Source organism: Anas platyrhynchos, chromosome 7 (genome assembly GCF_047663525.1).
Source record: "Anas platyrhynchos isolate ZD024472 breed Pekin duck chromosome 7, IASCAAS_PekinDuck_T2T, whole genome shotgun sequence".
Lineage (NCBI taxonomy): Eukaryota > Metazoa > Chordata > Aves > Anseriformes > Anatidae > Anas > Anas platyrhynchos.
The window spans coordinates 42,375,214-42,401,583 of NC_092593.1; the positions used below are offsets into that span (position 1 = coordinate 42,375,214).

The following is a 26,370-nucleotide window of genomic DNA, read 5'->3' on the forward strand; positions in this document are numbered from 1 at the left end:
TGAGTATATTTAAAAGATAACTGTGTAATAATACCCTCTAATTTGATATGGCCCATACTTCTTATAGAACACAATAAAACACATCGGGGAGCTGACACATTGCATAAGAGCCTGAGTCAGACATTAGTGGAACAAAATTTATATACAACAATAAAACAAGTAACTCAACAATGTAGCATTTGCTTACACAATAACCCCAATACCAGGAATAGAATAAAATTTGGAATAATCAGTAAAGGAAATTATTCGGGGCAACTGTGGCAAATTGATTTTTCAGAACTCCCTAGAAAAGGGGGGTATTGTTATTTACTGGTTCTGACTGACATGATTTCAGGAAGGCCTGAAGCCTTTCCCTGTCGAACAAACAAAGCAAGAAGAAGTGGTTAAAGTCTTGTTAAATGAAATAATACCATGCTTTGGGATTCTAGTAGCAATGTCTTCTGAGAGAGGTTCACATTTTTGTGTGCAAGTGGTACAACAGGTAAGTAAGATTCTAAAGATATTCTAAAGACAACTGCATTCTCTTTATAGACCGCAGGCAAGTGGACAGGTAGAAAAAATGAAACATTTAATTAAACACTAAAATCGGACAAGAATCTAATTTGTCATGACCTCAATCCCTCCCTTTAGCATTACTTAGAATTTGAGTTAAACCTAGAATAAAAGGGAATTTGAGTCCCTTTGAAATCTTATATGGAAGGCCGTATCCATTTCTATTTAGTGGAGAGGATCGAACGCAGTTAGGATTAGAATATTCATATGCATATATAACTGAACTTCAGAAATAATTAAATAAAGTACATAAATTTGTTCTCAGGACCTGGGCTAGACGGTTGGATCAACCAATCCACCCTTTTAAGCTCAGGGATTATATATATAAAGACTTTTTCAGGACAACCCCTAGAGGAAAAACGGAAGGAAAGTGGACGGGACCATACCAGGTATTACTGACAACACACACCGCCATTAAGATTAAGGAGCAAGCAGCTTGGATCCACGATTCAAGGGTGAAGAAGGCCCTGGTGAGGATATGGACCACCACTCCAATTGGACCAACAAAATTATGGTTTTCCAGATCCTAATGATTGCAGGGGTGTGGTTCTCAGATTCGGGGTGGGCAGTTTGGGACGAGAACTTACACCTGACCTTAATACAAACTGTATCTCAAGTGATTAATAAGACGAACTGTTGGGTATGCACCCATCTGCCACAGCATGGGAATAAGGGTGTATCGTTAATCAGGATTCCCTTGCCTGCAAACTTACCTTGGACTAATTTGTGGGAAAACACATCTTGGGGTCAAAAATATGAAGAAGTTTTGGAACTAGAAGTTAGTAGCTTCGTGCCATTGGAATCTTACTATGTATGTGTACAAAGGTGTAACCTGCCTAAGGGTATGGGAAAACAGGATTGTATAAATACGGGTACTACTTATGTGGGAAATCAGACATCTTGTAATCAAACAATTGATATTAGTACAACTAGCAGTTGGGCAAATTCAACCAGCTGGCCGGTTCCAGAAGGAAAAGGGTGGTATTGGTTATGCAATGATACAGCCTGTAAGGTCTTGCCCGAGAATTGGAAGGGAACTTGCACTCTTGGAGCAGTAGTCCCCAATTTGACCATACATGATGTAGCGCCTCGAGGTTATTTGAGAAATCATATCCGGAGAATTAGACAAAAAATTAACAATCCATTGATAGAGAGACACACTGCTTTTCATAGTTTTGTTCGATGGTTTATCCCATGGTTAGGAGTGAGTGAATTGGAAAAGGCGATAGTTAATATTTCTGCAATTATAGAGAAGTTAGAAAACAAAGCTCTGGATGCTATAAAGGCTCAACAAGAAGAGATATCTAGTTTATCACAGGTAGTATTACAAAATCGGATGGCCCTAGACTTGTTACTGGCCGCTCAAGGGGGAGTCTGTAGAGTAATAAATACAAGTTGTTGTATGTATGTAGATCAGAGTGGAAGGATCTCTACCGACCTGGAAGAAATATGGAAGCAGACAAGGGTCCTACATGAGATCAGTAAAGATGATCTTTCATGGAGTTTTAGTGAAATATGGAATAAGTTAACCTCCTGGTTGCCCAATTTCCAATGTTTGAAACAAGTGTTCATTGCTCTATAACATTAGTAGTGTTAGGAATATTTGTGTGCATGTTGTTTAGATGCCTGCTTTGTTTTGTTACTGTAAATAATGAAAGTATCTGATGCAAAAGAATTTGCATGGGAAAAGAAAAGGGGGGATTGATTAAGGAGGTATGGGGAAGGCATTGGGGAGGCAAGGACAATCCCCAGACAAGGACTGTATATCTCGAAACAAGACACTGGAACTCATGATAAGGAAGCGGCAGACGGACAGAGAAACAAACGTAAGGACTATAAATCTCAAAACTGGACATTGGAATTCATTATAAAGATACAACAAACGGAAGAATTGGCAACAACCAGCTCTCGCAATTAAGAAACGTGCCAATTCAGCAGATTCCTGACCAAAGGTGAAAAGTACACTGTGAGGAAGACTCGGGGTCTTCCTCCCAAAGACCCCTGCCCACGTCCCAAAGACCCCTGCCCACAATTCTTGGGAGGCTCTACGCAGGCGCAAGGTGCCAAAAGGCTAATTAGCATGAGAAGCGAGGGAAGGCGGGGATAGGTAATGCATATGTATAGGCGCTTGTAGAATATTGAGAGATTGATTGTATAAATTCAAGACTGCTTTCCGCTTTGGGTATGCACGATAGGTGGAGAGATCCCCCGTGCATCCAGCGCTGCAATAAAGAATATACCACTTAAAGGAATTTCGGCTTCGATCTTTGAATCAATACTTTATTATTATTTTTTTTTTTATAAAGGCGGGAGGAGTTGTGGAGATGTGGGTAGTGCTTAGGTCCAGCAGGAAACTTGTGCATGTCAGTGGGACGCTAGAGACTGAGGAGGGGATGAATTTTTAACGCAGCCTGTCCACAGAGATATCACACCATTTGGGGACAGCCCAGTGGCCTCCATTTGAGCAAAGTGCCTGGAACTTGCAGAAAAGCGAGAGGGGCACACCTCCAGCAAGCCGCGGGGCAACCGCCTTACGGCTTACAAAATTAAATCAATCAATCCAAAAGAATAAGTTACAGCTCGTGTCTCAAACTCTGCAGCCTGCGCGTCTTCAGGGCTGCTCCCAGCTACTTTCTGAGGGACCCTTTGCAAACTCAGTTCCTAAAGCCCTGTCAGGGAGCCCCAGCGGCCGCCCCGCGCATGCGTCACAGCCTCGCCCCTCCCCTCCCCGCACTGTGGCAACGGCTCCTGCGCATTCAGCGGGGGCGTGCGCAGTGTGCGCAGTGTGCGCAGTGTGCGTAGCGCGCTGCGTGCGCGGCGTTCCTAGGGCGCGGCCGGTGCCCCGCCTGGAGCTGTTTGTTTGTGCCGCTGCGGCGGCGCGGCGCGGCACGGGAGCGGAGCGGAGCGGAGCGGAGCCCGGCCGGGCTCGGCGCTGCTGCGGTCGCCATGTTGAGGCGCAGCAAGGCCGAGGTGGAGCGCTGTGTCGCCTCCGTGCAGGCCTCTGCGGCTTCTCGGAGAGAGGTGAGCGAGGCCTCGCCGCTTCCCTTGGCCGGCGGGGGGGGAGGCGGAGGGGGTCCCGGTGGGGTCCCGGTGGGGTCCCGGGTGGGGTGGAGGGCTAGGGGGGTGGCCGGCGTCGTGAGGGGAGGGTTGGGGCTGCCCCTGCCGCTGCCCCTGCCCCTGCCCCTGCCCCGCGGCGCCTCACGGACAGGAGGGGTTTTATAGCAGGGCTTTCCTCGGGGCCGGAGCGAGGGAGAGGTACTTTCCTTCACAAAGGAAGCACCGCGCCGCCTTCAAGTTTCAGTGTCCTTTCCGTGCGGCGCCGTGGAGGTTTCTGGCCGGCCGCTCGCTGAAGCGACAGCGCCGAGCGAGGGGGGCTGGGGGCGCACAGCTCCGCTCCCTGTCAGCCAGCGGGCCCGGGGGTGACAAACGCCACCCGTGCCCATTTTAGCTGGGAAACGCTCAGCCGCCTGATGCGATTCAGCGGGCCCTAATCCTGAAAGATCCCGGCCTGCCGCTCGGAGTTGCTTTGAAGCGGCGTGAATGTGCCCGAGCTAAGCGTGATCCGGTAGGGACTGCGTGCAGGGGCTGTGCCTTTGGTTGGTGCCTTTCCCAGCAGCAGCAGCAGCAGCAAAGCTGTCCTGTGACTTTGTGGGTTCGACTTGGGCACTGTTTGGGCTAGACAGCGTCAAGTGCATCGCCGCCAGGTGCACAGATACGTTCCCACAGTGTTGATACTCCCCGGTGGCCTCGACACAAAATATTTCCTCTCCTCTTCTTGTGCTCAAGGCCACCGGACGCGTTTAGTTTTGACTTTCGAGCGATGCTTACAGCTGACTGTGTAGCACAGTCCACCGAGGGAATAGTTACTGGTTTCCTTGTTGTGTTGATTTCGGAGGGAAGGGTCTGCCAAGGCTGCAAGCGTTTCTTTTGAGGTTGCTTTTCATCCCTGTCCGCAAGGCGTCAAGCGTGAGTCCGCTCTGGCGTGTCAGTGATACCTGAAAAGATGGACCGAAAACGCGGAGGCCTGTTTTCATTGAAATTCACTTAAAGTTTTACATAGATCACTTGGGGGTGGGGGAGGGGTGGGGAGTAGCAATTTGAGTGTATTTCGAATGCAGACCGTTGATTCATGTTTTGCGTCGTTGGGCCTAACTACCTCCAGTAGTTTGGAGTTCACAGACAAAACCTGCTTTTTGATCCGATGTTGGGAGCTCGGATTTTAAATACATATTTAAAAATAGCTTCTAGTTTGATATGAGAATTTGATATGAAGCCTGTCTGCAAAACCTGCTATGAGAAGCTTCCTCTAGAGCTGAAGAAAAGACTGAAGAAACTAGCTGAAACTTTGGGAAGGAAGTGAAGACTTTTCTGCTCTCCCTGTTCTTTATGGAAATGTTATACATCTTACTCGTGGGGAGGGACTTTGAGGCTGCAATGAGATAATAGATTATGATGCATGCCTTTCAATCAGACTGAGATATTTTGAAATTTTCCATTCTCTGTACGTGTACATGTATACTTATTTGTTGATAAATAGACCACACTTATAGACTAAATTAAATATCAGCTCACCTGGAAGGTTTCAGACCCTGATAATGCAGTAGAATTGGTACAAGTGTGCCACTGTGCACAGTAATCTCTGTGGAATTTTAGATGGAGAATATGCTTGTGAATACCGGCAAAGACACACTTTGCAAATGTGTCCAATGTTACGGACACAGAGTGTCATTTATATTAATGAAAGTATTGATGTGCAGATTAAGCATGAATATAAAACTTCAAGTGTCTAGGGCAAGAAACCAAACATACCTCACCTCATGGAAAAACAAAACAAAACAAACATGCCCAGATTTCAGGTCAAATAGTCTCATTAAGGAGCCTGGTTTCAGATGGTTTGAAAAGTATCTTATTTCTAGATACAGTCACTGTACAAATGACCTGCTTCTGATCGTTTGTGCTTACATGATGAATCTGTACATCGGACTTAGCATGAAATATCTGTATGAAGTCTATATTCCTACTGCAGGAAATGAGCATGCTCAGAACTACTTGAATTTTGCTATATTCCATTCAGAGTAACTCATTAACTTTTATATATGCTTTTGCATTGTATTCACTTTTTGTGCCTTGTTCTGCTGGACCATACATAACAGTGTTCCATTAAATATATATATATAGTTTTATTTTTATTTCATATTTTTATGCAGAAACTATATACAAGGTATTTTCAAAAGATAACATACTTTGCCTTAATTATTCAGGATGCAAGAGGAATTTTGTTACAAATGTGAACACCTGAGGTTTAAATTTAGCTTCTTTAACGTCTAGAACAGTAATGGAAATGCATATTTCAATTAACTGGCAATATTACTTTTACACTGTGAGTGTAAATATATGTGGTTTGATCCTGCTAGGATCTATTTCTTTAGTCATCCTCAAGAACTGAGTTCACAAGTCATCAGAATTCCTTATAACATACACCTGATTGTTTTATACCGTTGAGTTCTGTTCATGCACACCTGTTTTATTTTTCCCTTTTCTATTGAAAATGCAGTTGCTCAGGAATTCCTGATGGTACTGTGTTACCAACTACACGTGTTTGTTTTTTCCTTTTTATACTAGTGACTTACACAGATTTTATGTAATTACATCATAGCAAGCAAAATTTCCTTTCCTGTTTATGGAAAACTGGTTGCTTCAAAACATCTTTCCAGTGTCATCAATAAAGGCTATGTTATTAAGACTTGTATCAGCTCTCTTCAATGAGTGTTTGAGATGGATGGAAAAGCAGCAAGGCAGCCTTTCTTCCCTATGCTTCTACCTGTGCCTATGTAAATACTTCCTTATCCTGATTTAAAGGAGACACACACCTAACCTATGTATGCACTTTAGTTATTAGGTTTAAGACAGAAACTGCAGTTTGCTTCGTAATGAACAACTTGGTTCTTCTGGCTGTTTTCTGAATCGGCACAGTCAGGAGGTTTTCCTAAAGAAAATACCTTGTCTGAGTTTAAAATGCGTACCTTCCTACCACATCTTTCTCTCTTGTTTTCAATGTAATGCGGCTTTCACCTCAAGCCTATAGTTTAGTGCTAGGTAAGGTCTTTTTGATTGTTATTATTTGTTATTATTGTATGTAGTTATTCAGTGCAGTAACAGTTCAGTAGCTGAATGCAGTCCTTACTGTGTTCATGACGAGAAGCCCTCTTCCCCCCCAAAAAAAAGTTTATATAACTAGCCTGATAACACCGTTGGGATTTCGGACTGTGCCGTGGGTTCGGGAGACCACTCTCAGCAATACTTCCTTTAAATTGTAATTCAGTTCTTCTAGTTTTTTCATGCTCCGCTGACCGTATGCGCAGCCCTACTGTGGGTGGAAACAGCCCCTGACCCCAAGGGGTATGGCCTGCCTTGTGTGGTTATATCCCAGAACGTGGCAGCCTCGTTTGCACCTCCTCCAGGCTCCGCAGTAACCCTGTGGCCCGAACTCCGTGGTTTTTGCTGTGTTTCCACGCTCTAAACTGAGAGTAGGTGGGATTTCTTAGGTGGGAAGAAAACATTTTACCTATCTTGAAACAGTTGTGAGTGATATGTACTAGACCAGGACTAAGTACCATCTTTTTTGTTTACTCTGTCAGATTTTAGGGGTTCTTTTTGCAACATTGTTACATTGGGGGAAAAAAACAGGCTGTACTTTAAATGTAGCAGACTCTCTTCTTCTACTTCTTCTACACTCTTCAGTAAGAAGTGGTTGTGAAATGTCACAAGTATTAAGGCTTGTTGCTTGCTTCACCAGTAACCTCAATTTCACGTTTGTAGCCTTGGCCAGTTACAGGAAAAGCATTGTTTTCCAAATCCCACATCTTTCAAAAACAAAACTTTGGTTATGAGGAGCGGACTGGAGCTGATAACTAGTTATCAAATTCAGTCTCTCAAAAAGTATCCCCATAATTTCTGAAGGCATAGGAGATCGGTATCTGCTCACGTATACCTTCCCTTCGTTCCTAAAAGTCTTCCAAATATTCAGTAGGAGGTATAATGACTTAAAACAGGTAAAATAAACTGAATTCCTTACATGCTACAAGAATGCTTTTGCATAATGCTACATCCCTCAAGGCAGGGCACAATCGTTTCCAAATTCAGAAATGGATAGCAATATACAAATGGCTTGTCATCAGAGTGAAAAACTCTCCAGTCTTGACTGGGTATTAAGTGAATCTGAAGTATGACTCTCGTTGTTCTTTTCTTTAAACTTTCTGCACAAAAGCAGGAAAGTTCTGATCAGTGGTACCATGACTTTTTCTGGGTGGTCAGTTTTGTGCCTGCAGGGACTAAGTGAGAATAGAGATAATCGTGGTTGCCAGTTGTAAGGGCCGAGTGAAGCAGGAAGCAGAAAGTGGGAATGACCCGCTTAGAGTAGTTGCCATGTGGAACAAAGATAAAATGCTGTGTTCAGGATAAACGAGGAACATTCCAGTAATGCTTTGTTACCACGAGCAAATCTGCTGAAGGTGGAAAGCCTTATATCCAAGTAACTATAGTACTTGTGATAACTAAGAATGAGGTTTTACCTGTGTTTTTTGCACAAAAACTCTTATTTTGGAAAGAATGTAACTGTGCTATTGGTCGATGTTCTTGAACATCACGATGTTCGTGATGATCTTGTTCTTTGGGACTTGAAAGTAAACGCTGTGCTTTTTTTTGAAGGGAGGTGATGTAACTAACCATGATGGAACAGGTGGACGGTCAATTTATGGAGATGCATTTGAAGAAGAGAGCTTTGAAGTGAAGCACACGGGTCCTGGATTGCTGTCGATGGCAAATAGGGGTCGGGCTACGAATAACTCTCAGTTCTTCACAACACTCAAAACAGTAGAAGCCTTGGACTTTAAACACGTGGTGTTTGGTTTTGTGACAGATGGAACGGATGTTGTGAAAAAGCTCGAATCCTTTGGTTCTCCCAACGGGTTAGTAAGTGGAAGAGTTGTCATTACAGACTGTGGGCAAATAGAGAATTCTGGCTTTTGAGTATACAGATGTTCTAGCAGTATAAATCAGTATTTAGATGTTATTGATTAATTATTTCCACTTCCTTAAAAAGGACACTTCTGATGTATAAATGTAAAATTGCAGCTTATGGTTGTTTTTTATGTGTTCTAATTGATTTTTTTTGCATGTTAAATAAGTTCAGACACTGGCATATTTTGGGTGTATTTGTGTTATGACATATTTGTATGGAATGTCAAATTTTACAAATTAAATCTTAGTCTTGTCAAAATAACTATTGTCTTCACTTTGGCTTGCTGAAGAGCAATTTGCATCGCGTTGTGTACTTATTTTGAACGTGCTAATTGATGTTGATGGTCAGTAGACGGAAGGCCTTTGAAATGTCATTCTTCCTCTGATGAGCAGTGAGGAAGCTGAGGCAGCTGGGCAGGTGCTGGTCAGGTGGATGCTGTTTTGTGCTGTCTGCAGGCTCTTGGGCACTTGAGTACTTTGAAAGGTAAAGAGCAGTTCTTATGTGCAGTCTGCCACAGGATTTAGTTCATACTTGCTCGGGAGATTACCTTCCAGACCCACGTTGTTTTTGTACATGGTATGTTAAAGTGGCTGGTAACTTTTCGTGACAACCATCTCCTGGAGTGTTATCTGGGAAGCTGTGGTGCAGAGGGGGAACGTGCATGGGTAAGTTCTTTTTAACTTCTCTCTTACAGCTCGGCGCCAGGACTATCAGTATTTTTTTCAGAACAGCCGACTTGCTGTTCATATATGCAGTTAGAGATGACTATAGACATCACATGTTTCTGTCACGCGCTATATCTTCATATCATGCTTTACTTCTGAGGCTAGCGAGAGCAACCCTTCCCTCAGCCTCTCCAGGGAACGCTGCTTACACAAGCATTACCCTGCACGCCCCTAGCGCACAGATTCGACCCGTGCCTGCGTTACACGGAGCTGTAACCCAACAGCGAGCCTCTCCCCTGCTCGTCCCCGTTTCAGCTCCACAGCACGGGACGAGGCCCCGCCGTTGTTCCCGTTAACCCCCTCCGCCCGCCCCGGTCCCTCAGCGCAGCGGCCGCCTCGATTTCACGTTGGTAGCCTTGGCCAGTTACTGGAAAAGCATTGTTTTCCAAATCCCACATCTTTCAGAAACAAAACTTTGGGTATGAGGAGCGGACTGGAGCTGATAACTAGTTATCAAATTCAGTCTCTCAAAAAGTATCAGAAGGGTCTTCCTATGCAATTACTTTGAAAGTGTTGTACATCTAAAATGTGCTTGTTGTGTGTTTTCCGTTCAGAAATCGTTGAAAGGATTCCAGTTCGCTAAGCTGTATTTTGAAGTAAAGGAGTATGAACTTGCTAAAAGGTAATACGCGTTGCTGTATTCTGCTATTCTGTTCTCTAAAGTACTTTAGAAAAGCTAAGTGAATATGAAGTAGACTGGAGAAATCAAGATCACTATCATGCTGCTTTACAGTAGCAGTAGATGTGGGTATCAAGTGCTGTTTAAATCTTTATAAAACAGCAACTTAGATAATTAGTTGCGTGATATTGAAAAACTTGCTGTTTGAAATGGCTTTTATTCCATTGTATTATGAAGCAATTACAGTTACAGTTTCTTTCTCTTTTTTTTTTTTTTTTTTTTTTTTTTTTAATAAATACCAATACTTGGTGGCAAATAAGTAGCGTCTGTACATGTAAAAATAATGTTGTTCTGTACTTTAAGGTCCAGACCAGGTATCTGGAACCAACCATGACTGCATTTCCTGTATCACATGTTAAATTCCTGCCCCGCTTCCGTGGACACTGGGGGGGGGCGGGGGAGGACAGAGGGACTCGTATTATTGAGGAATATTGATCCTTTTTTTCCTGCTCCATAGGTATATATCTACATACCTCAGTGTGCAAAAGAGAGATGCGAGAGCACACAGATTTCTTGGACAAATTTATGAAGCTGAGGACAACATAGAAAAAGCTTTTGGATGTTACAGGGTAAGTACTCCACCGACCTCCGATGTCCTGCTTTAATCCATTGTAAAGGGACTTTTAAAATCATTCTGTTCTGGACTTTTCTTAAATGCATAGAAGAAAACATGTTTGTGGAAAAAGTGTAATATGTATGCTTTCTGTTGCCAAAGGTGTATATGACGTACTGCAGAGGGGATTCTTCATTTGATGTGTTTTGCTTCATCAGTATTTTTTTTTAAGATGATTCTTTTGTGACCTAGACTGGGTCTTTGTGCTAGCTGCTACTAAATTCTTTCCATATCTTACATTGCCCTTTGGATTAGGGAATTTGACAGCAGTGACAGATTCTTAGCAAGGGCTCAGGTGACAGCAGTAATCTAGTTGCTACTGGAAGACTAGACCTAGGGTGTTTTCTAGTTGTTCGTATTTATTGCTTTTTTGGGGGGTTTTGTTTGGGGGGGTGTGAGATGGGGCAGGGCGAACATAATTGACATTTATTTGTATGATTGCCCAATGAAAAATCCACCATCAGAATGCCTTTGTTCAGGTTTTGGGGAGGGAGAGGATGTGCTCAAAAGTTTTGCTGCCAATACATCCCAGCTTGTCGTAGGGTGTGACTTAATTATATATTTCTTCAAAAATGTCTATATGGAGTTAGACTAAAGGTACGTAAGAGTCCAGCTGCCTGCGTATAGCTGGTGGTGGGGGCAGAGTAGCTGGCTTCTGCGTTTTTTCCCTTGGAAATTCTTTCTTTTCTGAATTTTTGCTCTTTTGAGTTGCAGCAGATGTATCTGGGTGCTGTAGACTAGTGATGCATTTAGCAACTGAGGTCTTTCTTAACTCATTCAAAAAGTATTTACTAATAGATCTGTCTAATTTGAATACCTGTGTCTTTTCAATGACAGTTATAATTTTCTTTCCCATTCTGTGTGGATTGCAAGATCAAGTTACCTTTTTTTTCCTGCCTTTTTTTCCAGTGTGCGTGCATGGGGAAAACTAGCGTTCTGTGGAGTTGAACCCAATGCAGAAAGATCTAGTACTGAAGATAGCGGAGTTACTGTGCAATAATGCCGTCACTGATGAAAGAGCAAAATACTGGGTTGAAAAATCTGCTAAGTTGTTTCCTGGAAGCCCTGCTGTTTACAAGTTGAAGGTAAATGCCAATTTCCAACCTCTGTTCTGTGACGTTCAGAAGCTTCTAGCGTCTGACTGGAGGAGCACTTTTCCCGTGTCATCTTCTGTAAAACTTCCTGGCTAAATTATTTTAGAATCTTGAGTATTAAATCTAATGGAATTAATATTCTTTAGATGTAATTCTTCTAGAATGTATTCTATTTTTCTAGATTTCCTATTCTTCTATTTAAAGAAATGTTAATTTCTCTGCCATTTGACACTTCGGTCTAGCTTTCAAGAAAACTGCAACTGCAGGCTTTCGTACACTTGTCAAGGTTTCAGGGTTGACAGTCTTCAAAAATGCAGGAAAATCATGTTAGTAGTCACATCCAAGAAGTTAAGTCTAGGTAAGCAGTTCTCTATTTATTGTGTGACTGGCAGGAAGGTATCAGGCCTGAGAACTCAGACTTCCTTGCCCTCTATGCTGCTTGTTTGTTTTCTAAATTTGGATTAAATAGAGCAGAAAGTAAGGAATGCTCTAACTCTCAATTGCTGCGTAAAAGCCTTCAGTCGCACAGTCTGACTTTTGCACAGGTATTAGTTTTGTGTAACACAGCAGCAATGACACTTAGTCTTAAGATGTTTGTTTTAGACAGGGTATGCTGCCTTTGAACCAAATGGTTTCACAAGCTGAACATGCCATCCATAAGAGACAAATTCTGATTTTTTTTCCCTATTTTAAATGTTTGAGTGTTTCATTAAGCTTCGTAATAACTGGAAGCTTTTCAGCTTTAATAGTTTAAGTAATGTAGTTTGTGTGGTGGAGGCAAGAGTTGTCTGTTAATGTAGTTGTTGAAAAGGCCCACATGCAAGATGAAATATTAATGCGTTGCCTTCATGTTCAATAGGAGCAGTTGCTGGATTGTAAAGCACCATCGCTAGCGGAACTTCATAAATATGATGTTGGTAAGAGGCGTTACTCTCTGAAACTCAGCATAAACATGACTGTCTGTACCAGAGGTTCTTCTAGAAATACTTCGTATTGCAGTAAGAGACAGATAGCAACACTGAACAGCTAGTATGGCCCTAATCACTCCAAAAGAGGAGTGAATATGTAAGGAGTTTCAATTTATGCTGTAACATGTTGCTGAGAAGCAGTATTGTTATGCTTGGTTCTTAAGAATCTGTCACATACTTCCCTACTTCTATCCTTTCTGTGTTCTCTAGTCTGTTCTGATCCGTTTTCATTTGCTGCTGCCTGTTTAGCTCTTTGTGTTTGGACATCGGTAAGCGTCAATGGGAAGGCAGGTCTGTCTTCCTATGTGACCTATGAATATAGGCTCCGAATATGTTTCTAACCACCTAAGAATGAATTCAGCTCTGTAATAATGGCAGTGTCGGACTAATACTGGTTTGGAACAATGGGCAGTAATGTTTGTGTTATCGTCATTTGTGCCAAAGATGTACACTTGGGTCTTCAAGACAGAACAAGGGAGGACCAGGAATGACAAAAAGGAATTTGCATTGGGGCTATATGGGTGCTCACGCTCATTGCTAATGTAGTCGGTTAGGTAGGACTAAATATTCGAGCAAGAGGCGTATCTATTAGTATTTTTAGAGTCGAGTGTGAGGCAGCCTTTATCAGAAATGAAAGTGCTCAGGTTCCCTAAATGGTGGACTGGCTTCTCTTTATTCTAAACTAAATTCTTAACAGAGAAACTGTGACTATTGTACATCAATTCTCATTGTATACAACTAAATTCCTCTTAATTTACTCAGTAGCAATTTGTTAAATTGCAGTTCTGAAGTGTTTCACTCAACGGGAAATAGGAGAGGTCCGGGTCTATTCAGCAGTTAATCACTTTCCTGAAGCCATAACAAAAAGGAAACTTTGGCTACCTCATGTTTCAGTCCGTGCATAGATTGATTCAAACAAGTCATGGAACAAAACTTTGAGCATTTCTCCGTAATTCTTTAGGAGATTACTTTTTCATTTCAGTAAGTCTTGCTTTATGCTGGTCGCTGTAAACGCTTAAAATACACTTTCGCTGTTTTGGATAAGCAGTCTTTATTTATTTAAGACTATATTTTTAATGTAAAGTGTGTTCTTTTTCTCCACAGATAACACCTTACCATCCCATTTGGGTAAAAGTCAGAGTAATAGCGAACTGCAAGTCGCCCGTCAGAATCTCCAGGTAGGAACTGTAATGGCCTCAGACATTTTGTAATGATCAGTAATGTTACAAAGATTCTCACTTTTGACAGAGAATTCAGAAATTACTAACTATATCACTGTCATCATCCACCTCTTCCCCTAAATTAGTTCACTGACTTGGTAATGACATGGGTAGTGGTTAGATCCGATATTTGCTCTGCTGAAGGGAGTTTGAACACAGTGCTATTATTCCAAGAGTTGTGTCTTGTGATGCGGTGTTGGCATGGAGAGAAACACCTGCAAGCACTGCTTTTCCTGACAGCACCTGAAACTATGCTCTTCACTCTGGGCATTCAAGAGCACTTGCCCTCTTGACTTGATCTTCTGTGAAGACCATCCCTTCTGCCTTTACTTTTCTGCTGCTGGTGACTCCCAATAGTTTATCCACCAGCAGGCTTGGGCCACTAACTAAAGAGCTCCCAAACCTGCATTGGTTTTATTCTGTAACAGCTTCTGTGCTTCTGCTAGATTTCCTGCTGGGACTGTCTTTTGCACCATCCAAGATGAAAAGAATTGTGCGTATCTTTTTTCTCACCACTTTCCTAGAGGTGCTTTCCACTAACTGAAGAAACAATACAGCAATCTAGTGTTTAGGGCACTGGACTCTTTTGTCTTACAGATAATAGCATTATCCAAAACTTCTGGAAACAAAATCCTACTTTTAATTGTCTATGCTGTTACTTGAACAGCCATGCAGAGTTGAATTCTGCATTTTGGAAGGCCAAGCAGTCCTGCCGCAAATCCAATTGAATGTAGATGGCCATTAGGATACTTCTAATTAGTCAGCTATTGTGTAACACTATAATTAAAAACAAAACCTAAGCATATCTGCAGAGGAAAGAATTCTAGTTCACTATAAATCGGTAATTTCATGTGTTTCGAAGGCGTTTCAACATTTTTTTTCCTTGGTATAGAGGGAGCGTTCAGCACAGGAGAAATATGCACTGGAACTTGAGAGACGAGAACGTGCTCTAGTTGAGCGAGAAGAATTGCTTCACAGATGTGAAGCAGCTTTCGCTGCAATAAAAGATGCTGATGAAGACGTTTAGGCAGTACTTGGAACTATGAAAAAAGTACAATAACTTACTTAGTGATTCTTATTGCTCCCCATACATTTTAACTTGCTTGTAGTTTTCTTAAGCCATCATATGTTTGCTGGATATAATGCTTATTTCTTTAAAGTGTTTGAAACCCCCAAATGAAAGATTTAGCATAAAAAGTGCCAAACTGTTGTTAGTGAGTTTGGTGTGGTTTCCAGTTCAGAATGGTGCAATGAATTGTGGGTTGTGTAGGTACAGATTACTGTTGAAATTTGGGAAAACTAGATTAAAATGAAGCAGTTAACCACTGGGTTAGAGAGGTCAGTAAGACTGGTGCTTCCAGTATTTGCAGGTCTTCGGAACAGACTAGACAAACATTTGGCAGGAATGAAGTGATGCACTTTATTATGATACAGATGGTACCCGATTTGATAATGGAATTGGATGGTTTAGACATCCTGGCACCACCTACAACAGCCCTGTGGTCTGTGAAATTATTGCCAAATCCCTGAAGAACTGTGAAATTATTGTCAAAACCCCAAATATGCAAGCCTTATAAAGCATTGTGTAATGTGGTTTGGAGAAATTGAGAATATTAATTCTTTTTTTTTTCCTCTCAAAACCTTTCACTTATAATTCTGCTGTCCCTGACTGTTTTGAAAGTTTAGGGTCAATTTCAAGCCACCTTGCTCCTGTTCCATCCCAAGCTGGGCAAGCTTTTCCTAGGCTTGGTTAACTCTAAAGGTTTGGCCTTTTCAATGGAAGTAATTGAGCACTCCGTTTGGAGCCTATCTGTAGCATTTTCTTTGTTGATGAGATCATTTCTATATTTACCGCTTAAGTCCTTTTTGCAGCATGATAACAGTCTGAGAGTGAGGCTTAAGAAAATGTAGTGGATGGTTGAATTCCTAGTGCAGAAGACAACACTTCTGAACAAAAAGCTATTTTCACATAGAAGATTCTCACGGTTTCTGAGAAATGGAATGTTATTTTCTGAAAACATTTGTTTTATACTCGGCTTCAAAGCCTCAGTGTTGTTTTTTTTTTTTCCAGAATCTGCTGGAAAATATTTAATTATATTTCAAATTTCCAGTGAAGGGGAAAAAAGACATATTCCTTGGTTTCTTTTTCAAGGCACGCAGGTTTTTGACTGTTACAAGTAATTGTCGCTTCAATTTTCCTTTGTTGCGGTTTCTTTTGTCTGTTTTTGCTTATATTTTAATGGTATGTACTGGTATTAAATTATATTGTGGACTAATAATAATAACAAATATTAAAAGATTACTATCTTGAGTTTCACAATTATTTTTTTCCAATTCAATGAAATGTAGCACGTATTGGATACATTCCTGGACATTGCAGGACAGGTGTTTAAGTACAGGTGAACTAAAGCGTCTTAACTATCAGCAGTGAATAGTTAGAATATTTGAAAGATTCAAAAACGGGAGAATTGGGCATATTTGTGGTTAAAATGGATGCTAAAAGAAAAAAGAGCTAAGTGTAAACAAAAGCTTTGACATTTGTTTTCATTCACAATTCTTTCCCACACCTGACTTAACTGAGGAATGTACAAGAGGATCAATGAGAAGATCTAGGTATTTTCTGGAAAAAAAAAACAAGATCCATAGGCTGTACACCATGGCTCCCATTTTCTTTATATTTCTTCTTAATATGTGGTGTGGATGTTGCTTTCTTCACTACTGGTGGTATGTGCAGATTGGACCATGAAGAATTACAAATTTGATCTTTGAAAGTTTGTCCTGTTTTTTAACACTGAAATGGAACTTAGTTGAGAATTATTTCTAAAAAGACTCTCTTGTTAATCACGTTTTAAAATTTGATATTTCTCTAGCAGCATGAGACAAAAATGAGCCAACTGAGAGAAACCTTGAGAAAAATGACTGATGAAAATAACGAACTGAGGTCATCGCTTAACTCTCTGAGGGAAAATAACGAATTGCTAAAAACCCAGGCAAGATTAATTATTTCCTGTTACTAGCTTTACGAGTTACAGTCAAGTAGTCAAGCAGTACAGTCAAGTTTATAAGTAGCTTTGCAAGTTACAGTCAACAATTTTAAATGTTTGAACAAGTTGTTTGCAAAATTGCTGATTTTGTTTCTTTAAGACAAGAATTGTGAGAATGGTTGTAAATACTTTCTGCTTCGTTTTCTAGTACATGAAATTTAGTCTCTCAGAGCTTTTGCAGTATTAAAGACTTTAGAGTTAGTTATTTTTGAAAGTGTTAATTAAAGGAGTATTTTCTCTGTTCTTAAAGGCACGCTGAGACAGTGGTTCACAAGAATACAACGTTAAAGTTTTCTTCTCACTTGACTTAAATCTGACCTAAGTGCTGACAAGCAAATTGCTGCCTAAACTCTTTTGACCGTTGCTCCTTCAGTGAATTGCAGTTCTGATGGTCTTGAGTATGATTAAAATCATCTGCTTCCTAGTCTCAGTAAAATCTTTCTTTCTCTTTCTCTTTTGTGCAAACTGAAGTATTCATAGAGGACTTACATGATGATCAGGATGCTTGTTGTATCCATAGAGTATGCTACTTATATTTAAATGGCGGTTATAGTTTGCCCCATATTCTTTTCTCACAGTCGCAAGTGATATATGAGCAGTATCAGTAGTTAGAATTCTGAGTGAAGAGAAGAACAGTTGTCTGAAGGTAGATACAAGAAAACTTGTGAAGGTTTTAGAGAGATGTTCGTGTAGTTTGTCTTCAGGAACGTCTGGATACCTTTCACAGAGCTTTTCTGTACAGTTGTAGCAGAGGGACAGAATGACAATTTCACGAAATCTTTATTCTTCCAACAATGCTAGTTACACAGTTAAAATTTAGCCTAAGTAGATTGTATGAAATAAAGCAAAGGAGTGTATTAAATGTATTAAAATGAGGATCATGCACAGATCATTAAATATTTTCTTTCTCCTATGATCCATTTAGTTAGAATTATAAAATAGAGTGATTTTGTATGTGAAAATCTCTTCCCAAGGCTTTCATAAACATTTGTTTAAGCACAAAATAAAGCATGTGCGTATTACTAATGTACTCGTATATTTTAGTCTATTGGTATTGTGGTTTAGAAAATCATAGACTTGAAAACTGAAATAACTGATGTTGTGGATGTGTTACAGTTACGACGGATTTCAAAAGTTTACGACCCCTTAACTATTCTTATGGACTGGATCTCAGACCAACACCTTAGCAAAATAGAAATACAAGAAGAGAGAGAGGGCAGTGAGAAACCTCAGTGTGCTAAAGAAAACTACACTCTAGAAAATTGTATGAAGGTAAAGGCATTTGAATTTGTTTAGGTTGAAATGTTAAGATTCTTTGTATTATTTCTGAGTGTAACAGGTCTGCCTGTTTTACACACGCTTTGAATACATGAATTAAAAGAAAACAGCAGTTAATCCATCAGTATTAATTCCAACAGTGAGATGTAATAGATAATTTTTCATACAGATATTTATACAGATCATTTTTAAGGAAATGTGTAGTGTGCAGTCTGACCTTGAGATTCCACGTGTCTTTCTATTTTAAGTCACTTTTCTCAGCTGATAATTTAACTCGTGTTTTATCTGTAATACTGTATGTAATTCCTTTTTCCTAAGGAGACACACACGTCTAATTTAAAGTATTTTAGTGCTGATACTAGGTATTAAAAGTTCAAGTTATGTCTTATAAAAGATGATACCGTGCTATACTTGTAACGCTTTTTTGGGATACCGAGGCTTGGAAATCAGTGAAGCGTTCAGGAAATCTGCTTTTTCTGTTTGTTTGTTTGTTTGTTTGTTTGTTTAATTATTATTCTATCTAAAATTTGTAGCCCTTGGTATTAGACTTCAGAGCTTGAGCTCACACAATGTCTTTCCACTTTTTGTGTAAACCTGTGTAAAATGTAAATTCAGTATATAATTCTGTTACCTGTACCAGATCTGCCCAGTGAGTATTTGTACATGTAGTCTGTTAAACTCCGGGAATACGTTGATTTTAGTTTGGTTTAGTTTTGCTTAGTTTGCTTTTTACTTGTGGTTAGCTTGTACTGTAAGTTCGTATACTGCACGTAACTTTGCCATTCTGTATTTTTACAGCTTTTGCCTATGGTCACTGGACAGCTCCAGTGGATGCCATTTGTGGATCCTAAACTACATATGTCTGTGATTCAATTTATCTACTGGTCTCTAAGGCAGATAGACACTGGTAGTCAGGTAAATTCCCAAGAGATATTTTGCATTATAAATGAGTATGAAAAGTAGATATTTTCAGGGAGTATATATAAAAGAAACTTTGCTGTCTTTGCAAAGCATAAATGCCTACCACAGATACATAGCAAATGAAAAACTAATTCTCACCAAATTAACTTTCTCACATTCGTTGTAATATTTTGCACCGTGTCTGTAAACATATTTTTGCACACATATGTGATCTTTGTTGCAGTAGTGTGTAGCATCTCAGAAATGGTATTTTTCATATGTGCTTACAAAACTTGTGAACTAGGAAAAGAAATATATTTTTGTTCGCTTTATGCATGAGATTTGTTGAAATTGATGGCAACGTGTGGCAAAGTAGCAACGGTATTTTGATTTCTTTGTTCTCTACTCAGTGTCTAACTGAATAGAACTAAGCTGGTGGTTCCAGTGCTAATGAGAAGGTATTTTAAATGAGCTTGTTATTAAGTTTGATTCTGAAGTAATATTTCTGCACCGGTTTTTGAAAAGTCCAATACATCTTACCTGTACAGTATTCTTAAGGGTCATGTTTAGACCTTAGTTCTGTAAACGCTTTTGTAGGACCTAGCTTCAGGCATCTTCACAAAAGAGGGTAGTGTAGTAGGCAGCAATGATTAAAGCTGAGTTTGAACTGACTTTATTCTGGAACCAGAGGCAAATTAAATAATGTCAGCATATCAGGGGCCCTGACTACCTTGTTTCTTTGTGAAGTGTGTGTTGACTAGGCCCTGTGCTAATGTTGTTCAACTGCTTGTGGAACGCAAAGTAGTATCCCATGTACAGACTATATTGCAATACACGGTCACGACATCTGCTATTTAATATTTAATCCTTAGGGGAACATACGTACTTAGCAGACAGGATTTTCATGTATTTTAATGTTTACGCTAAATGTGCACGTTGTTTGAAACAGGATGCAAGCATGACAGCAACAATGGAGAGACTTGCAGAAGTTATTCTCAAAGGCGCAGTACAAAAGGGAAGCATGCAAAAATGGACTAAAAAGTCTACACGGAGTAAACCAAAACCTGCACATTTCTTTAAAAGCTCCTCTATGCCTTTGAGGTTTCTGTCAACTTTGGTTGTGCTTAGAACAGCAAAACGAAGTAAGTTCTGGTTTTTATTATGTCTGTTTTAAATTATCTTTTTCTTTTTCTTTTTTTTTTTTTTTTAAATCTTATTTTCAGGTATGTGCCCAGACAAAAAAACAAATGTACAAAATGCAGCAGTTCAATGATACTGTAGCATCTGTAATGCTTTAGTAGTAAAGGATGTTTTATTTGAATTTTACCACCTGATGAAGCATAATATAGGGAAGCAAGTATGAACCTTGCTATTATTCATGTCATAATTTGTGTGGTCATTTTAATATGCTTTATTTATGTCAGTGAGATCAACGTATTTTGTGACAAAGGGGAAAAGAGATGTTGGTAATTCTCTCAAGCAATCACCGTAGCAGTGATTTGTTTGTCAAGATCTGCACTGCATATAATGGTACAGCTAATTGCTCCTCAGTAAACTGAAATCAGTAGCAAATTCAGAACAGTTCTAGAATTTCATTGCTTTGTCAAAGTTTAATGTAAAGCTCATACTCAATCTAGCTCTTACCTCTCTGCTGTCTCCCCTTTTCTCCTACCAAGTCTGTCACTGCAAGTGGCTACCCATAAACATTATCAGCATTGAAGAATGCTACCATATGCTGATGCAGTATAGTAATGTATTTTGTTAACAGGCAAAAGCAAACGAGGTCGTACTTGTCCGGAGATATCGCAGTTCTTAGTGACTTTTGCTTCAGTTCATGAGAGTTACTCCACTTGTGCAATTTCCAGGATGCCGTAGTATCTCTTCTCAGCAGCAGTTTCTTTAAAGACAAACAGGGCCTGAAAAGACAAAAAACGTTTTCTTTGAAGTGATGACAAAAATACTGACCTGTGCAGTATTTATACTGGTAGTACTTAGAATAAGTAGGATTTAAACATTCTGGAAGACCACCCTGTCACCATTAATAAACAAATACAGTATTTCAGCTGTTGGAGGGAAGAATCAGTGTATTTTCAATTTCAGTATCATATAGTTTCAGTCAGAATATTTTGGTGAAGCATGATTACCCTGAAATTGAAACTCACATTTCTAGAAATGTTTGATGAAAATGATGCAAATGAATTACAATACAAAAAAAGTACTTATTGCAGAGATTAACTATAAGCAGATGAAAGCTGTTGATCAGAATGAATCAGTTTAGCTTCTCATGGTTGGTTTTTACTGCGAGCCTATAGAACATGGAAAAAAATTACCTGTTAAATTTATGTTGAAACTTACCGTGTATGAATTTTCATCACTGACCACATGTCTAATGATCTAGCGATGACAAAGCAGCACATTCAGTTTAAACATATATATCCTGTTCCCTTCAAGATGCTAATATCCAGCAGATGGCACTGTAATTAAACTTTTGCTATGTGATAAATTTTTCCCTTACTCTTAATTTTCTGTGCTCCAGATGATCAATGCTATTCCAAGATATTGAGGAAGATTTGACATCATGAAATTAAGAAAACTGAATTGATTCACTTAATCTAAATTCTCTGAATAATTTAGTGTTCTCCAAAATGGATGCATATATAACGTGGATGCATATATAACTTAAACTACAGCTTTTTATGGAAAGGAATGTGAATAGTTGCTGTCATGGCAGTAATTGCAGTTATTCAGATGAATGAGCCTTTTACTCCTTTATTAGAGGCTTCCCAGATGTTGAAACCAATATAGTCCCAAACTATGCAGCTTGTGATTTCTTTTCTCTCTTAAGGAAGAGATTAGAAAGGTGTTATATTTGCAAATATATTTTGCTCAATTTGTGAGTTGTAACTTGTCTTTTTTTCCACTCACAACAATTTTTGTAAGGAATAAAAATAGGCAGAAGATGCATTTAAACAAATAAGTAAATTAATATTTTCAGCCATTTAATTTTTTTTTTTTATAATTAGTATATATCTGCAACAGTAACTCTTAGGATAAATATTCATGTATTTGTGATCATCTAATGGAACTGTGATTACATAATTTTTATTCCCTGTTTTCTGTTATCTTTCAGTGAATTACCTGACTCAGGCATTTCGTTCCCTTTGCGTGGACTTGAAGACAGATGAAGGAAAGATCTTATTTTTGCAATACCGATGTGTGCCTATCATACTAAGCCACTTAACTATATCCAAAAAATGTCTCCTTTTTATTGCACTTAATGCATTAGTTGAGATGGCCATGAACAACGATAAAAGTGAGTAATTGAAAAAAATACATACAAAGTTATGATGAAAGTAGGTGAGGTAAGCATAAATACCAAATCAAAAATAACGTGCTGCTTCTCTATAAATAACCTGATCTAGCATTAGCATTCATTTGTGTCATTTAAATTCATTAGAGATATAAAGTATGTTTCTGAATTGTCCGTCTCTTCTCACTGTCAGCATCCAAGCTTTACATCTTGTCCTGGTTGCTTTCTTAGTGGTGTGATTTTTTTTTGATGTTTAGTTTAGCTTTTCTGTTTATTCCACTGGTTTACCTTGCTGATGTTTTGCCAATGAGTAATTTTCTTTTGAAGTAAGGCTGTGCCAGGGCAGCCATTTCATGAAATCCTGTTAGCAGGTGGAGATAAAATAAATAAATAAATAAATAAATAAACTTTTATCTTTTTTTACCCCCCTAATGTGAACAGCTCACCCCTAGCCATTTTTCACTTTAAAGTAATTGGAAATGGCACATCTGTAAGGGATGGTTATGTTTCAATGAGTTGTACTGTGGTGTGGTCCTATAAAAGGGTTAATAGTCTCCTTCACAGTGGTTTTCCAGGTGACACAGGCAAAGAATCAGTTGATAACAATCTGGATGAACACACAAGTAGTGAGCCATTCCAGTGTCATGTGGAACAATCCTTGTTAATTTTCTTAAAATAAGAAGTATTCATTGTTTTTTGGAACAGAAAAGGGAAGGAGAAGGGACTGCTGCTATTTGTGAAATGTATATTGTTGGCTTGGGGTATTTTGTTACCATGTACTATAGGGGCAAAAACAGAAAGCGTGTTTGACTTGGGATGGAACAACGTTGAGTTAGAAGGCATTTTGTAGTGAGATAAGTGGCAGAAAGATTTACCTGATGTTGTTTTCATCCTTTCAGACCGTGTGGTTAGTTTATCTATTTGTTTTTTTTACACTAAAGTATTTCTAATCATCATAATTTTGATCGGTATAGTAACTGGGAAAGAAAAACCTAAGCAGGGTTGATGGTATCTGACATTACTTTGAAGAAAAATTCCACTAACAGTACATGTTCTGTTATCTAGTAGTAGTCATTTCGATCTGCTGGATGCCTAGATTTGGAAGAATAATGGAGATAAATTGTGACAAGTTCACATTTTGCCATGTTGCTTGTAACCTTGTTGCATGTCAAATGTAACCGTTCAGGTATTGGTACCATCTGTTTCCTATCTATACGTAGTATCTTAATGACAAATTAGAATTAATAGTCTTATTGCTGTTCATCTTTACTGGCACGCAGCTTTTCATGTACCCCATCCCTGTTTGGTTCAGGTGTTTCACATCCAGAATCCTGTCAGTCTGTCTTGTTATAAAGGTAGTTCCTGGCCTCCAAGGTGTAGGTTTTTGTTCTGGTCTTTTCTGATCTTTGTAAACTTCTGTTCAGTCCAACTTAGTTCTGTGACATAAGGAATCCTGTTCTATTTTTAACCTTTTTTATTGCTTTTTTTTGTGTGTGTATGTTTGTGATGGTCATTTAAGAATGATGGTGGCCTCCCGTACATCCTGTGTCATAGCTGCGTGAAGGTCTTGCACATCTAGGAAGCTGAAGAACAATTGATACCATCCTGAGGTCAACATGTACTGGGTGATGGGCTGGACCTGTCCTTGGGCTCTCTTAACTCGGGGTCACCCACGAAGGCATCCACACTCGAGGGGCCTTGCACTGACTGTTACCTCGCCTGCCCTCCGTTGTGCTATAACCACTGGCTCTTAGCAGGCCCAGCTGTTGACGACGAGAATCAGTTAAACTCAGCAAATGGTTCCAATCTTGCCAGTGACTGTGTAAGAGACAGCAGCTCATCAGCAAGCTGTTCAGTGTAGTTACTGGTTCTTTTTCTGTGGTCCTTATGTAACTTTTCCACGAGCTAACTCTCCATCACTCTGTTGGGTTGGTCCGCTCTCCTGGCAGATCCACATGCAATTAGAAACGAGGCAAAACCGTAATGGTTAATTTGTTAAAACATGAACTTCAAGCTGGTGTTCCTGACAGTCTTCATTTTCTGAGGTGACAGAGCTTTAGCTATAAAACAGAAATTTCTGAATGACAATAGCTGGTGAGACTTGATGCTGTGAGTGACTGATCACTTTGAGGGTAAATTTCAGATGAGTTCTGTCAACAGTGATAAATTGCTCATTGTTCATTACAGTCTACCAATGAAGTTAAGTTAATGTAACTACCAAATGCTGCAATTTTTTATGGCTCCTATGGGAGGCTTTTGCAGATTATTTAAAATTGTGTCAAATCCTGACCGGATAGATTCCAAGTTAGTTTTTCTACAGTAGTTAATAAAAACAAAATCTGTGCAGAGATGATGCAGAAAAATATGTAAAAATACACAGTTTTTATTCTTCTAGTTCATCAGATAGACAGGCATTTAAATTATATGCTTATTTTGTACATTTGTGATGATTTAAAATCTATTCTGCAAAAGCTTATTTGAAATGAATATATAAAATGAATAGATAAACAATGTAGGAAAAATCTCTTTAAATGCATGTCTTTATCAGTTTGCTTTCATGTGATTGAACTTTGTGAAACTTGAGGTATTATTTCCACTTTGGCTCTTCTGCTTTATGGTAAAATTCCCTCAGCGTATTTTTTATATTGTTTTATAAACCTCACAGTTAAAACATTTTACAGTGTATCTGTATGTATATGTGTGTGTATATATATTAATAAAGTTTTCTTAAGATACCTTAAGACCGGTATTTTTAATAATAAAATAATACAGTATTATTGAGACCAGTAAGAACAAGCCAGCAAAGAAATGCCCAAGTAAGCAGAATATGGTATTTGTTTACACCTACAAAAAGGAATTTAAGGCATTTTTAGATATTTATAGGAATAAATTGTAGGACCTCCTTCTTCTACAGTAAAAGTAGAATAATATTACAATAACTATTAATTTAATGGCATATTCGAAGTAACTATATCCTGGGGCATACCAAGTGTGTTTATACGCTAAGGGCAGAGTGCAGTGAATAGTGACTTGTTTTGTTGGATTCCTAACAAATGTGTTCAGTTCTGTGACCTATTAAATCGGTACTTATGTTCTTTATGGTGTTGCTCTAAATCAGCCTGTACTATTAGAATCAAGAGTGAAATAACACAAGGGAACAGATTTTACTTTATTCTGAATTGACTAAGTTTTGGGGAGCAGGATAAATAGAAAAGATTATACTATATGGCCATGTTTAAAAATTATCCAGCATTTTACAGGAATTGTTTTGATATTCAGGTGTTCTTATCCAACTCTGACCTCTCAATTACGATTCTGCCTGTCTTGAAACGGTACGGTGACAGTTTTGATAATGAAAAGCTGTCTAGTCATCAGTGTCTACATGTACTATTTCCGTACGTCATTTTGCAGCAGCTTAAAATATTTCCTTGTCAGTTTTTTTAGCATAGCTTAGTGTTCTCCTCATGTCATCATAAGAAAAGGAGCATTGAATAAACATGTTGAAGATGAGATTTTTTTATCTGAGTTTAAAAATTGCTCAGTGTCCTGTTTTCCTTTGTTCTCAAGGGAATAGGCCTTGTTTTAATACCACAAGTGCTGGTAATATCAGAATTCTTAGGAACTTGGGTGAGTTTTGTTCGCGGTTTTACCTGATTTTTGCATCACATGCCTAGAATATACCCAGTTAGTACATTGTTCTCATGGTTGCACAGCATGAGGCGCATATAAAACCCTCAAAAGCTATAAATCAATGATTTAGTTTTCCATGAGCCAAGTGCTGTGATTAAACTTTTTAACTATTTTCTTTTACAGTTTACTTAAAGATTTTCCTGGAAGACTGCAGTAATGAACGCTTTTTCCATACTTTGGCTGCATTGCTTCAGAATCGCGAGCTAGACATTTCGATTTTGGAAAGGATTTGTTTTATATTACAGAAACTCTCCGAAATAAAGTAATCCTTTACTAC

General features: G+C 39.2%; 1 protein-coding gene across 2 annotated transcripts; it reads left to right on the forward strand.

Moving 5' to 3' along the window:
* Positions 1 to 3,258: 3,258 nt before the first annotated feature.
* On the forward strand, positions 3,259 to 26,370 carry LOC140002983 (coiled-coil domain-containing protein 138-like). Of its 2 annotated transcripts, none has more exons than XM_072041390.1 (11): positions 3,259 to 3,573; positions 8,260 to 9,919; positions 10,434 to 10,545; positions 11,499 to 11,674; positions 12,543 to 12,600; positions 13,756 to 13,829; positions 16,742 to 16,861; positions 18,032 to 18,187; positions 18,992 to 19,108; positions 20,043 to 20,235; positions 22,224 to 26,370. In XM_072041390.1, the coding sequence occupies exons 4-11, from the start codon at positions 11,543 to 11,545 to the stop codon at positions 22,412 to 22,414; spliced, it is 1,041 nt and encodes a 346-aa protein (XP_071897491.1). In that variant the 5' UTR covers positions 3,259 to 3,573; positions 8,260 to 9,919; positions 10,434 to 10,545; positions 11,499 to 11,542; the 3' UTR covers positions 22,415 to 26,370. The 2 variants fall into 2 exon arrangements, with proteins under 2 accessions (XP_071897491.1, XP_071897492.1); XM_072041391.1 differs by having other exon boundaries at positions 16,745 to 16,861.

Excerpts from the sequence above, each read along its gene's own strand:
- LOC140002983 (XM_072041390.1), top strand. The coding sequence starts at position 11,543 with ATGCAGAAAGATCTAGTACTGAAGATAGCGGAGTTACTGTGCAATAAT. Across the intron at positions 11,675-12,542 it reads CTGCTGTTTACAAGTTGAAG|GAGCAGTTGCTGGATTGTAA; the intron begins GTAAATGCCAAT and ends CATGTTCAATAG. Across the intron at positions 16,862-18,031 it reads ACGAATTGCTAAAAACCCAG|TTACGACGGATTTCAAAAGT; the intron begins GCAAGATTAATT and ends GATGTGTTACAG.